This window comes from Gnatocerus cornutus, chromosome 10, assembly GCF_029298725.1.
Source record: "Gnatocerus cornutus isolate USDA-ARS CGAHR chromosome 10, icGnaCorn1.1, whole genome shotgun sequence".
Lineage (NCBI taxonomy): Eukaryota > Metazoa > Arthropoda > Insecta > Coleoptera > Tenebrionidae > Gnatocerus > Gnatocerus cornutus.
This window is the reverse complement of record NC_142242.1, coordinates 4,614,747-4,628,899: the sequence shown is the minus strand read 5'-3', so window position 1 is coordinate 4,628,899 and position 14,153 is coordinate 4,614,747. Positions and strand designations below refer to the sequence as shown.

At 36.2% G+C, this 14,153-nt stretch overlaps 2 protein-coding genes across 2 annotated transcripts; one reads left to right on the top strand and one right to left on the bottom strand.

The window, feature by feature from the left end:
* Nucleotides 1–158: 158 nt before the first annotated feature.
* trx (histone lysine N-methyltransferase trithorax) lies at nt 159–8,874 on the top strand. The gene is made up of 8 exons (XM_088047845.1): nt 159–400; nt 486–2,003; nt 2,052–2,459; nt 2,513–2,671; nt 2,721–7,255; nt 7,302–7,464; nt 7,519–7,665; nt 7,712–8,874. The coding sequence occupies exons 1-8, from the start codon at nt 263–265 to the stop codon at nt 7,883–7,885; spliced, it is 7,242 nt and encodes a 2,413-aa protein (XP_087903971.1). The 5' UTR covers nt 159–262; the 3' UTR covers nt 7,886–8,874.
* Nucleotides 8,875–9,806: 932 nt separating this feature from the next.
* LOC148167295 (CTTNBP2 N-terminal-like protein) lies at nt 9,807–12,054 on the bottom strand. Its single transcript, XM_088047846.1, has 7 exons — nt 11,636–12,054; nt 11,479–11,580; nt 10,897–11,430; nt 10,689–10,849; nt 10,469–10,632; nt 10,338–10,417; nt 9,807–10,294 (listed from the first exon to the last, which is right to left on the bottom strand). Exons 1-7 carry the CDS (start codon nt 11,810–11,812, stop codon nt 9,923–9,925), a joined length of 1,590 nt encoding a protein of 529 aa, XP_087903972.1. The 5' UTR covers nt 11,813–12,054; the 3' UTR covers nt 9,807–9,922.
* Between the last annotated feature and the right edge of the window lie 2,099 nt (nt 12,055–14,153).

Sequence of the window (14,153 nt, the reverse complement as noted above, 5' to 3'; positions counted from 1 at the left end):
TCTAAACTTAGTCTCTTTCGTATATTTTAATATAAAAGTCATCATTAAAAATATGTATGTTGTAATATTACCATTTGTTCGATTTTTGCCGGTATTTTGACAAAGCTGTTTAGGGAATTTCGGTCCGTTATGTTGGATAGTGTACGATCGGTATGATTCTCTGCATTACCGACGCAGCGATTACACTAAACTAGTGAAATGTGTGATGCGTTGATTGTTGATTATCCTGTCTTTAAAATGTAAATAATAAATATAAAACAAAATGGGCCGTTCAAAATTTCCCGGAAAGCCATCAAAACATGTTAACCGGAAAAGAATTAACGTTCTTCCACCGACTTCGGAGGGAATTATTGAATCTAAAGGGTCTCTGACAGTTAAAAGTATTGTAGAAAACAAACAGGTAAACATAAACAGTTTTGAAATACTAACTAAAACAGTTTCTTCTGCGTAAATGCTGTGAAATTTGATTGTTTTTGTTGTTTTAGGGCGAAAACGATGTAGAGAACAGTGAGAGTGTAAATATAAACCCTATAAATGCAAAAGTGTCATTGAGAAGAAGACTGAATAGGAAGATACAGAGTTCTAAAGCATTGTTGAGCAATAATTCTTCTAAACGTGGTTTACTGTCCAAACTTTGTAATAAAAATAGTGTAAAGTTAGCAGTGAAAAACAAATTGAGCTGTCAAGGTGCAAGAAAACCAAACATCACAAGGAAGTCTGTGCATGGTTACACTCCAATAAAAAATTTTAGACAGTGCAGAAGCGGAATAAAAAAAGAAAGTAATAATTTGGTTGGGAAGTTTGTGTTGCCCACCAGAAGTGTGCACTCATCACGTGTAATCAAACCAAACAAGAGGTTCATCAACGTTGATCTCAGTGACACATTGACACTGAAAAAACGGGTTATAAATAAAAGACATTGCATAAAACAAAGCGAAAATCCATCGAAAAGTTCCCTGATTAAACCAGATTGTGCAACAACATCAAAACCTTTCTCCAATGGTGGTGTAGTTCTCAGACAAGCGCGCTTAAAACTCCACAACCAAACCCCCAAGGGCTCAGAAGGGCCTTTCTCCAGCACTTCCACCAATGGCTCACCTCCAGGGACAGTCACTTGCGGTGTTTGCGGCGCCGTCCGTTTCTACCGTTTCGTAAAACAAGCACGTAAATTCAACATTTACAGTTGTGAATCATGTCGGAAATTCATTTCAAAAATGATAAAACGGCAAAACATGAACACTTCGACGTTGGTGTGTCACAAAGGACAAGGAATGTGTCATGTTCCCCCCATAGTAAGGAGTCAACAAATGAAACTCATTCGATGTGCATATAGATCTAGGTGTCCAGCTTGTTGGCTAAAGATGTGCCTTCGTTCCTTTCAAATGCCATTGTCTTTGAAAAATAGTCTAATCCAGTTACTTCCTAAGAATATGCAAGGATCTGATGTTATGTTCAACAATTCGTTACCGTTGTTATGGCAAGTCAGCGTTCGGAACATTGATAATCAACTGAAGCAATCAAGATCTGAACCTGAAGTCAATCAAAGGCCTGTGAGATTCAAGAACACGAAACCTGTGACTCCACCACCAACTTCCGACATTAAAAGGCAGAAAATTGATCTGAAAGGACCTCGGGTGAAACACGTCTGTCGGAGCGCTTCTATAGTTTTAGGACAGCCGTTGGCCACGTTCCCTTCTGAGAAGAAGTCTGAGTTTCAAGAACAAAGTTCCAATCTGAAAAAAACACAAAGTAAGATTGTGTCTACAACACCCACTGTTGAACCTCCAGAAGCTCAGAAACCCGCAAAAGATGACAGCAGTGAATATGAATCATCTGATATTGATAAATCTACAAAGGTGCCATTATTATTAAATGAAAATGTTATTTCTCACATTAGGAGGGATAGAAGCCATAGAGTGCCTTCATCAGTTTCATCTGTGTCATCTGTTTCTTCATACTCTTCCGCTTTGTCTTCATTATCATGTACTCCCATCAGATCTGAAGTAAGTTGGTCATTTTCCAAGATTTTCAATTAATTCGATTACTTTCAGAACAAAACAGATTTTGAAAAGAAGCCAACGTTCCAAGAAGTCCAAAATATGATCTCAACTGATTTCTGGGACAACTGCAACTTGGATGATGTTAATCAGAATGGATTTTGTCTTATTGCTTCTCAACAGTTCCCAATGCCTGCCATCTGTTTTCTCTGCGGTAGCGCAGGCCGGGAAGCACTTTTGCACTGTTCTCTGTGTTGTGAACCATATCACCCGTACTGCTTAGAACGCACTCCTACAAATGTAACGAGTAGCAATAGACAGAACATTTGGCTTTGTCCTAGATGCACCACCTGCAACGCTTGCAACCAAGTCGGAAGACAAAAACTGAATTGTCAGAAATGCACCAAGCCTTACCACTTTGAATGCATGAAGACGGAGAAAGTTGCCAAAGGGGGCCCAGTTGTAAGTATATTTCAGGTTCCTGAATAAATGTTTTACATTTAATTTTTTTACAGATATGTTCAAAATGTCTCAGCTGCAAAGACTGTGGTGAAGTGACAATGACAAAATTCTTCGGAAACTTGCCGTTGTGTATGACATGTGTGAAGATACGCAAAAAAGGGAGTTCTTGTTCCGTCTGTTTGGTCCCTTTCAGTCTAGATAATAGCGAAAAGGTATTTTTTAACATTTCTTTATAGTACGTAACTAAAATTTCTATTTCAGATGATGGAATGTACAAAATGTAAGAAGTGGGTCCATGCCGAGTGCGAGAATCTCTCAGAAGAGTATTATCATATCCTAAGTTATCTTCCTCTCTCCGTGAAGTACTTGTGTTGTGTGTGTTCCAAGCAAAACCCTCCATATTGGTGGAAATCAGTGGAGTCGGAACTGAGGTTTAGTTTTAACCAAGTTTTACGGTTACTGAGTAAGAACAAAACTGCGAAAAGTATGTTAAAATTAAGTCTTCTAAACAATTATTTGTTAACTAGAATTGGGTCTGATAAAAAACAAAGCGATTGTGAGAATAGTGGCGATGACAATCATGAAAATTCACTTAATTTTAACAGTTTTGTCAAAAGTGATGCTTTAAAAACGTACGAAACGAAAAGTTGTACATTGTTGGATATCAAACGGAAGTCAAATTCGAATGAATACATCTCAGTAAGAGACTTTAACAAAGAAATGGAAGAAGTTTTAACGAACTCGCACTCTGAGGAATTGCTTTGTATCTACAGATCCATCTTCAAGTCAGTATTCCCTTGGTTTAAGCCTTCAGTAGATGATCCTACATTGACCAACAGTTCCAAACAACGATTTTTGAGTAGTACCAACAGCGACGAAGACAACGACCAAATAGAATGTGTCTCTATAGATTCACGGTATTGCTCTTTCTGTAAAAGTATCGGAGATGGTTTAAGTCATCTTGAATCTCGATTGTTATACTGTGGTCAAAACGAATGGGTACATATAAATTGCGCTTTGTGGTCATCGGAAGTTTATGAAGAAATTGACGGCGCGCTTCAGAATGTCCATAACGCCTTATCAAGAGGACGAGTCACGCGCTGTTCATATTGCAAACAAAAAGGAGCGACTGTTGGCTGCTGCTTCAAGAACTGTTGCGAGGTATTTCATTTTTTATGTGCGCGAACCGCAAAGTGCCATTTCATGCATGACAAAAGCGTGTATTGTTGCAATCACGAAGTACCAAAAAACTCGACAGTTATTGTAACACCCACCGATTTTAACATCCGGAGATCTGTGTTTGTCGAATTAGCCGAATACAAGAAAGGGCAGTACTCGCATATTGAAAAGATTAATGTTATGGTGGGATCTCTTTGTGTTACCAGTCTGGGGAAAATTAATCCTTCGTTATCTGATACAACTGAAACTATCATTCCAACAGGATATAATTGTTCGAGGCTGTTTTGGTCAACGGTGGAACCATGGAGATTAGTTTCGTACAAGATATCAACGTCAATTTTAAATGCTCATATTAACAATATGCATATAGATAAGAGTTATACTGTTGATCATTCTCTTCCGAAGTCGGTTGTAGAGCGCAAACTCAAAGAAATTTTTCTCTGGCATAAAGACATCGATAAGAAAAAATTAGACGTTATGGAATTCGACGATGGAGAAGAGCCACAAAACGGGGCAGATCTTCTTTCTCCAGAAATAACAGATGCAATTTTTGAAGAGCTTCCACACGAACTTCTTGATGGGATTTCCGTTCAGGATATATTTCCCAAGTTGATGTCGTACGAAGATTTTATCAGTAGCGATTCCAAGTCCGAGACGAATACTTCCGATACTAATATCATTAGTAGTGATAAAAAACATGACGATATTGATAATATTGAAGAGTTTGACGGGAAAGAATACAAGAAGTTTGACTCTTCCGAGTTGAAAAATAAAGCGCAGCGAGCGTGTAATTTGACGCTCAGCTGCAAATTAGATAACTCATTTTCTCCTGTGATGAAAAAACGGAAGATAACTCCAAGAGAAAACAATCTATTTTTTCAATTGTTGCAAGTTGATGGGAATTTTGATGACAGTTCGAGTGATTGTGGGTCGCCGGTTGGTACTATGTGTACAAATATTTGGGAAGAAGAACCAGTCACTTGTGAACGTTGTCAATGTACTTACCGAACTCAAGCTAGTTACAAAAGACATTTAGATGCATGTGAAGTTATGTGTACTAGTGAGAGTGACTCTGAGTTGAATCAAGACCAGGATAACAATAGTATAGAATGTGGCCCCCAAATACATATACCGGAGACTCCACTCTCTGTCGATTTACCCCAACCCCTTGTTATAACGTCGTACGAATCATATCAAAACGAAATCCATACGTCAGTGTTAAATACTCAAACTTTTGTTGCCTCGAAATCTACGTCCGAAGTTATTTCGGTACCGCAAAACCCAGAGATATTGATAGCACCGAAAGCTATGATTGAACCTGAAATCTCTTGTAATTTACCGGCTGTAACAGAACATCCAGAGCCAGTCGTTAGTAGTGATGTGTTTGCAGTATCTCAATCGGCAGTTCCTGTAAATGAATCTGCTTCGCAGTACTGTTTGAACCCAACTGTCTCTTTGTGTATGAATCCTCCGCTTACATTACAACCAAACGCTACCATTTCTGTAAATCCATCGCCTTCTGTCATCAATGCGAATAATTCCATTTTAAACCAAACTATTGCGATAAATCAGGCAGGCTCACTGTCAGTTACTCAACCAACAACCGTCCAGCCCCAGATAGAGTTCCAGCCGTCAGTCACCATTCAGTCTTTACCTTATTCTACCAACGTGGGATCTATAATCAATGTATCTCCTTCGAATCAGATTGCGTTCACGGATAAGTTATTAAATAATCAACATCTTAGCAACTCGGTAATAACCCAAGGAATTAATGTTCCGGGAAACAGATGGGTGAAACCCCTAGAACAGGTACTACCCCCTAAGAGCCCCATAAAAACTTTTAAAAGCAGAGGAAGATCAATTGCTGCCAAGCGAACACATGGGGAAGAAGAAGTTACTATTCCAGCAAGTTCCACACCTTCCGTCATCGTTCAGCACCTACCATCTACAAATTTTATGCCTACATTTGTCGACGCGTTTCAACAACAGTCTGGACAGAACCTTCAGTACGTCACAACGATCACCCCTCAACTGAATTCGACGATACCTCCACAGCCGTTAGTACAATTCCAAGCTGATAGTAACCTCATAAGTTTATTACCAGGAATTCAACCGACAATGATCATACAACAGCCAAGAGTTTTAGAAAATCAATTGATAATGGATGGCAACGGTTCGCTGAGTTGGAGTCCCCAACAAGTACAACCGGTTTATTATGGTTTCGAAACTATTGTTCAAAATACCGTAATGCAGTCGCAACAATTTCTCCCATCAACAGTACCAGGAGTACTCACTGCTAACAGCAGTTACTCAACCACCACTCAAGTGTTTCAAACCAGCAAATTAGAACCAGTGTTGGATGTCTCCGCTAATAGTTTCGTCTTACTAAATACAGGGCAATTGGTGAATTCCCAGTCATTAGAAGTACCACGAAACATCACAAATGTCATACGACCACCCGAAATTAACTCTTGTAAATACTCATCTCCGTCGTTTCAAAAACCAACTCCTACCGTGACAGTGTCTAACAGTATTACACTACCAACTGCTCCATTCGTATCAGAACAAGGAATACCAACTAATATAGTAACACCAACACCTAAACCCATTACTACACCTCAGAGCAGACCCATGAGTCGAGTCCTTCCTATGCAAACCATCAAAGAAACGAAAGAACCAAAAACGAAGCTACCTCTTGAAAAAATTGAATCCATCAGAAAAGAAATAAAGACGTTAAACAAAGTTGTAGAACCCGTGATTGACTTCGAAAAGAAACCACTACTAGAAAGTCCGAAACCTGTGATTAGGTTTCAAGCTGAGGTAGATAACACCAAGAAGGATCCCGCTTTGAAACTAGTTTTTCAAAAGCAAACACAAGATGGTTCGTACAAAGTTAGTAATAATTTTGAAGAACCACCTCCTCCAGTTAGTCAAAACGCGACTAAAATTACTAATTTTAATTGTAAACCAACGGAAACGGCTTACAAACTGAACAACAACTTCAATAATCGCAACTCTCCTGTACAGATCGCACCATTGAAACCTATTAAATCGAATTTCAATCCACCAAAGACATTGCACATTTTATCTTTAAGTGATAAACAAAACAGACAAGAGAAAGTAGAGAAAAAAATTAGTTTAGAGACATCGAAACATTTCTCCGCACCTGAAAAGAAAGAGAATGAAAATGTTCCATCGATATTGTATACAATTGAAACGCAAGACGGTTTTAAATACTCTTCCACTTCTATTGCGGATTTGTGGACTAAAGTTTTTGAGGCTGTCCAAAATGCGAGAGCTGCACACAACATGCCTCTACTGCAGTCCGACTCTACAAACGTCGTTAACAGTCTTCAAATCTTGGGCTTGAAGACATCAGGATTGAAATATTTAATTGAACAACTACCTGGCGCGACGAAATGTACCAAATATAGACCAACTTTTAATTTTCCTTCCAAATTTATTGAAATTGAAGATGATCTTATTGGACATGCGAGCGGGTGTGCTAGGTGTGCACCACATGTTAAAAGAAATGAACCTTACGACATGTTCGGGTGGTTGGCATCCAAACATCGGAAACCTGAACACAGCTTGATTTGTTCCGATTTAGTGCCTAGGTATGTCCTCACTGTCTCTTGTATTTTTTTTAATGTTTTATTTTAGAAGGGGCTCTGTAAATAATTTGCCTATGGCGATGCGGTTCCGACAACTGAAACTCACTAGCAAATATTCAGTAGGAGTATATCGTTCCAAGATACATAGGAGAGGATTGTTTTGTTTGCGAGACTTTGAAGCTGGGGAGATGGTCATTGAGTACTCAGGAGAAGTAAGTGGCAATAGAGTTAGGTTTGGGCTATTACAACGAATGTCGATTTTGTAGGTAATTAGATCTGTCTTGACGGATAAAAGAGAGAAATTTTACAATTCCAAAGGAATCGGTTGTTACATGTTTCGAATAGACGACAATTTAGTCGTGGACGCGACTATGACGGGTAATGCAGCGAGATTCATCAACCATTCTTGTGATGTAAGTTTTTGCTTTGTGTTTTCCGTGTTTAATTGAGTTTTTTTAGCCAAACTGTTATTCAAAAGTGGTTGAGATTTTGGGCCACAAGCATATTATCATATTTGCCTTGAGAAGAATAATTTGTGGAGAAGAATTAACGTACGATTACAAGTTTCCTATTGAAGAAGATAAGATTCCGTGTACTTGCGGGACGAGGCGTTGTCGCAAATTTCTTAACTGATATTCAATCTGAGTTTCCTTTTTTTATTTTGTGTCATTGATATTTATTACGTCAGTATTTTAAGTTGAGCAGAATTTGCTCAAGTTGTCTCATTTATATACGAACTGGAACAAATAATGACCTCTGTTTTTTACATTTGTATGTATCTTGTATATTTTTTTGTAATTATTCTTGTATATATTAAAATTATGTAATTACTTCCACGATAGCACCTATAATTGCCATTTATAAAGTTATTACATTCTGAAGTACTATTAGTTTTGTATTGTCAGTATTTGAAATTTATGTATATATTTGGCTGTGAGATATTATGCATTTGTGCCATTGGCTGCATAGGTGCTATATAGTTATAAATTTTGATAAAAAGTGAATATGTGATATGTTTCTTAGTCCAGTGTAATTATCTAGTTATACACATCAGAGCGAAAATTTCTTTTATTTTGAGTAATAATTTTAAGATAAAACATTGTACCACATTGCGAATGATAATACTAGAATTTTTACGTACAAAAATACAGATGTTATTGTAAATTTTTTATTACTAATATTATTTTCCTTATCAGTAAGTTGTAAGGATTGAACGCCCGTACCACCGACCCACAGTCGCATCGTATACTTCCTAAGGAATTCCGGTTATCACAGTTTACTTGTATATATTTTGTGTTTCTTCATTTATAGGTACCAACGGTAGAGATGATTTTAATCACAAAGCAACTCAAATGTGTGTGTACAATAAAGAATATGTTACAAATTGTAATTGTAACTTTACGAATGACAATACCAACATATCAGTCTAAAACGTAGAACGGTCAAATGTTCTACAGCGTGATAACAGGCCTTGTAGTGTTGTATATAAACTGAACGATTATACAGTGTCTTACATTTTTATTGTATATAGAAACTCAATCGTGCTCCTTCTGGTGCTTTATACTAATTCGAGCAGCTGTGCTATACACTTGTAATATTACCAATAAAAAATTCAGAGCAAATACGTTGTTTTGTTGCGTCCACCCAATGTAATTTCAAGTTTTAATAAAGGAGAGTTTAAGATGGTTACTAAATGAAGGCTGGTTTTGTTAATTTCGTTTAATTTAAAATTAGTAACAAGGAAGAGGGAAGTAAATAATAGTTAGTACCTACATACAAGGTATGAGTGCTCCTTACATTTGAGATCATACACAGAGCCAGTAAAACACAGAATATCATATTGAAATATGATTAATGTAATCTCATTAATAGTTGTGATAGACATTTTCTACCACTGGTAGCTACACTAACGACTAGCTCCCTTACATTTACATTAATTTAAATTAAATAAACTAATAATAAAGCTTAGAATCATAAGTTACAAACAAAATCACTGGGTGCAACTCATTATAATGCACTGTCTTAAATAGTTCAGTAACTTTAAGGAAGTTGTCACTTACGAGATCCATGACTTACTACCCTTAGCAACTATTATATGCATATACACATTTTAATACTATTTTGTACAAGTAACATTTTACACTATGTACAGATATATCTACTTTACATATACATTGTTGCACCTATGAAGTAATTCTATAAGTAAGACGCCAATTTAAGTGGTGATGTAAAGGGGAGGCGAGAGTAAAAGAAAAAGTTTATTTTGTAAAAAATACAACAAAATTTAAGTCGTTACTAATGTCATTATAAATTAACAATACTTTCTACAAAAATACAAAAGCAATAGAGAAATATCAATCTCAGTTATGCAAATAAAATTTGAATTCAATGAGAGCATGCGTCATGCTAAAAGTTCAGTCACAAAGAAATGACGTTTTATATATTTGGTACATAAACAATCGCTTATAGTCTTTGAAAACGCCCTGTATAAAGTTACTGGGCTAAAGTTGCAATGCCAAATGCAAGACAGTAAAAAAATAAATCTAATAACTCATGCATTCAAATGTTGATTTAATTTAGTAATTATCACATAAGGAGTGGACTGAGGTCAGTTCTGATTACTACTAGACCTCAACTTGCCAACAAATACATAAATTAAAAAAATCATTCCTAAGTATTATTGCTAGTTGCCATAGTAACAAACATTTGTTGAAAATCAGCAAGCTCCTGTCCTAAGATTTCTATCCCTTGGGAACCACTACGACTACTTTCTCCAGAAGCCGCCGCTGCTTCCTTACTCCCAGCATTACTTGTTTTTTTTTTATCACTTTCTGCACTTTCGGGTCGCCGACCGGGTGTTTGTTTACAGGGAATGACAGGTTTGTTCGGAGGAATAGGAGGAGGAACACCTCTTCCCGCTACTGTTCCTTTTTTGGGGGGAGTTTGAGGAGCAGTGGTTCCTTGATACTGAGAATGAAATGGTGGTTTAGGCTGAGATCTTGCTGCAGGTGCCTGCTGAGGTGGGCCAGTGCTTGTCATCAACTACAAAGCTTTGTTTTTAAAGGCCAAAACTGAGACATGTTACCTTTGTAGTGGGAATGGGGGGCGCTACCGTCGTTTGTCGCAGACCTTGGCCTGGAGTAACTGACTGAGCGATTCCTGTGGCTGCAATCATATTGTTATATTTACAAAAAATATAATTTATTATTTTCTTACTAGGGCCCGAGACGGGGACGCTGGAAACTGTTGCAGTTGGTTGTACCACTTTAGCTACACTACTTATCATAGGAGCTGCACTATCACATGTTGTACTATTTCGACTTTTTAACAGTTCATATTCAGCTTTTAGTTTTTGTAATTCTGTCTCGAGCTCTTGACACCTGAAAGGAAAAGTTTTGACTACTGTTAAATTTAATTTTTTTATTTTGGGGTTTACCTGGCCTCTTTGATTGCAAGTTGTGCAGTTATGGTTTTCTTGTCAGCTTCAAAAACATGCACCTGTTTCTCTAATTCAGCTTCCATTTGCAGGGATTTCTTGCTTTCTTCCTCAAGACCCTCAGCCATACTATCAATCCTCGACTTCTCTTCTGATAAAATCTGAAAACTCCCATGAATTGTGAAAAATTGAGTGTTTGTGTAATTACTTGTGCTAAGTCTTCACTCCTTTTTCTCTCCTCAATGTATTTCACAATTATTTTCTTCCTTTCCGCGAGCAACAGAAGAACAATTTGTTTTTGCCTTGCTCTTTCTTCATCAGCCATTTCTAACTGTTTCTTGACTTCTTTTTCCAGTTTCTTTCTAGCAGATCTTTCCATTTCCAGTTCCTGTCTTAATCTAGTTCTCTCCATTTCTAGACCATAAGTGATGTCGTCTCCTTGTGCTGTGTCATGTTCATGTTTACACTTTTCTTCTTCTAATTCTTGTATAACTTTTCTATGTTTAGCCTCTGCATCTTTAAGTATGTTAATCATGTGTTGATGTGCGCGTCGTTGTTGGAGCGCCAATTGTTCCAAAGCTTGCAATTGTTGTTCAGCTGCAACAGCCATTTCTTGCTCACTTACAACAGGTTTTGAATTTGGGCCATCCGCGGTGTTGTCGCGTAAAAGGGCGGTGTAGGGATCTGATGCGACGGCTGGTCTGTATCGTCCCACATTTACCACTTGTTTTAACCGCTCAGACTAAGCAAATAAAGTTATTTAAGAAATTCTAATGTATAATGACAGTACCTTCATAGCTGCAATAGCAATGTCCCTTGCTTGGATTTCGCCTTCAAAATACGTAACTAGCTTGAGGAGATCGGTTTTTGAAAGTTCCATTTTGGGATTTCTCTGTTCAAAAAAGAATAATACTAGAAATTTGCTTGCTACTGTATAGAAATAAAACCTTTAGAGTGTTGCTGCCAACATTAGATCTGTCTAATTGTTCATACTGATTTTGATCTGAGGAAGCTCCTGGTTGTTGCTGCTGCTGTTGCTGTTCAGGAACACAGCTTAAGGAGCTTCCAAAACCCATTCCTAAACCACTCAGCCATCCATTCTGCTGATTGTTATTAGAAGCCATGTTGACGGATTTTTTCTTTCTTCTTAATTTCACCAATTTTGGTGCTACAAAGCCAAAGTCTTCATATTTTTTTCTATTGATAATTTATTTATTATCAACATTATATTTGATAATGTTCTATCAATTTATCATCGAAAAAACACTCTTATAGGTTAACGTGAACAATCGATTAATTTACTCCTAACCAACAGAACACCTAACTTAGGGGATTTTCGTTTCTCACCACACACCAAACACCACTGACATCTTATAAATAGAATGAAAAGAATTATTTGAGTGTATTGTTGATTGCCGGCATAATGTTTACAAAACCAAAATAATCAGATTTTTTTTCGCGGAAAATTCAAGATTTAAAGTTATTTTATACACCCACCTTTATTCCTTGCAACTTTACAAAACACACTCCACACCTCCAACGCAGTATACTAAAAAAATTACACTAGTCAAAAATTTTTGGAAAAAAATTGTAGTTGATACTTATTTGTAAAATAATATGACGCTTGATTCCGTATCTGAAATCTGTTTGCTCCATCAGGTCCGAATTTTGTAATGTTCTTAAAAATCTGTTTTTTAAGTTCTACTGTACAAAAGTTTTTTTTTCTTTTTCTTAAAATCTTGTTATGGGATTGCTGGACAGTGTTTAGGAAAGCTAATTTAATAAGCTTTCCAACGACTTATTAAACTCATTGCTAGGGTAAGTACTTTACATGATAATTATTGAAAATTGATCGCATATTCAAAAAAATGTTTTTAGTCATTTTCCATATGCAATTTTGCGTACAACTCAAAAATTATTTCATCGATTTTTTATTGTAATGCATCATTGAAAAGATCGAATTTTTGCCTTTTTGACGCACTAAAAAATGAATTGCTATTTCTTATAGTATTTCTCGCACAGAATCCGAAAAATTCAAATATGTAATTCAATTATATAATTTTTTTCGGTCAATATTTCGTTTATTTGTGAAGCGAAACTTAATTCATTGCAGAATTTTACGAAAATTCCAAATCTGTGCTCAAAATTTTTGTACTTCAACAAATAACTGAGTCTCAATTAAATTTTCGGATTGTCGCCAAAATTTTACTCTTACATTTAATGGATGTATCACCTTATGTAGTATAGCCCAATTCTAATAAAAAATCCATTAAACCTGGAAAATTAGAACCTTCTAGAAATGCAAGTTGGGGTATTTTTGGTGTTGTTACTCAAATATAAATCTTATTCGCCTGAAGAGTTGTTATAGGTTTTCATGGTACGGTCGACCATGCTAAATCGAAAGAAATTGGTGCCGTTAGGCAACAATCGGATTTGAAACGGCGTATTGTTGGCTGCCTGCTCAACGTTGTAAGTTTCATAAAGATTTTTTAAAATTAAATCTTGACTTATTAAATTTATCATTATACTTCATTATTTTTGTTCAATCTTAAATTAATAAATATTTTTCAAATACTGTGATGTAATATAAATATCTTCTAAAGCCTTGACATTATTGCTTTGTTTCGAGAGTAATTGTCCATCTTTTTCAGTTTTCAGCATTTTCTCACAAGTCAGCAGACTTATTTATCAATTAACCAAAGAAATAAGATTACGCTAATCCATCAAAGTGCAATGCGAAAACTTCCTAATACTCTCGATTGATTGTGGTGTCTTATCAGCTTATCGCTTTACCACGAATTGGGGGCGATTTTTGTGATAATGGCATATTTTGTCTGAAAAGACAAAATTATATTAATAAATTTAATTGCATTCTTCCCACATTTTCCATTGTATCGAGTGGTTATAAACGTTGATAAAAAAGCAAAAGTACCATCACAACAAGAAAATGCATATCAAAGCCCCTATCTCAATTTGAAATGCAAAGATCAAAAAGAAAGTAACTCAAAATAGCAATATCTAAAGTACTTGAGATAATCGTTAAGTGACAAGTTAAAAATATGCACTTAATGTAGTAACAATTTTAATATCTGTAGATACGTATAATAATCGTAATTGTGCCCACATTCCGTGGTAATTATGTAACATCAGTATAAATATGTATGTGGGTGCAGCGTAACATAGATTTTGGTAACAAATGAAATTAAAAAATTAATTACCTCTTTGTATGCATGGATTTCCTAGAGCGAGGGTGTAATATTTCATACTGGCTACACCTCAAAAAAAGTTAATTATTGATTTTAATCAAGTCTATAATAAATAAGTGATGATGTGTTCAAAGTTTATTGCTCCGTATCAAGCTTATTATTATAACCAAGCTCTAAAGATATGCGCTCATGAATGATTGTAATCTTCCGAAAAATTCGATTTAACGGTTTCAATCGTAAATCATTTAAGAAATTGCAG

Bases quoted from the DNA above. Each gene is read 5' to 3' on its own strand.
- trx (XM_088047845.1), top strand. From the start codon at position 263: ATGGGCCGTTCAAAATTTCCCGGAAAGCCATCAAAACATGTTAACCGG. The intron at 2,004-2,051 runs GTAAGTTGGTCA...GATTACTTTCAG, and splicing joins GTACTCCCATCAGATCTGAA to AACAAAACAGATTTTGAAAA. The intron at 7,666-7,711 runs GTAAGTTTTTGC...GAGTTTTTTTAG, and splicing joins TCATCAACCATTCTTGTGAT to CCAAACTGTTATTCAAAAGT.
- LOC148167295 (XM_088047846.1), bottom strand. From the start codon at position 11,812: ATGGCTTCTAATAACAATCAGCAGAATGGATGGCTGAGTGGTTTAGGA. The intron at 10,850-10,896 runs GTAATTACACAA...GGGAGTTTTCAG, and splicing joins GGAGTGAAGACTTAGCACAA to ATTTTATCAGAAGAGAAGTC. The intron at 10,418-10,468 runs GTAAGAAAATAA...ATATGATTGCAG, and splicing joins CGTCCCCGTCTCGGGCCCTA to CCACAGGAATCGCTCAGTCA.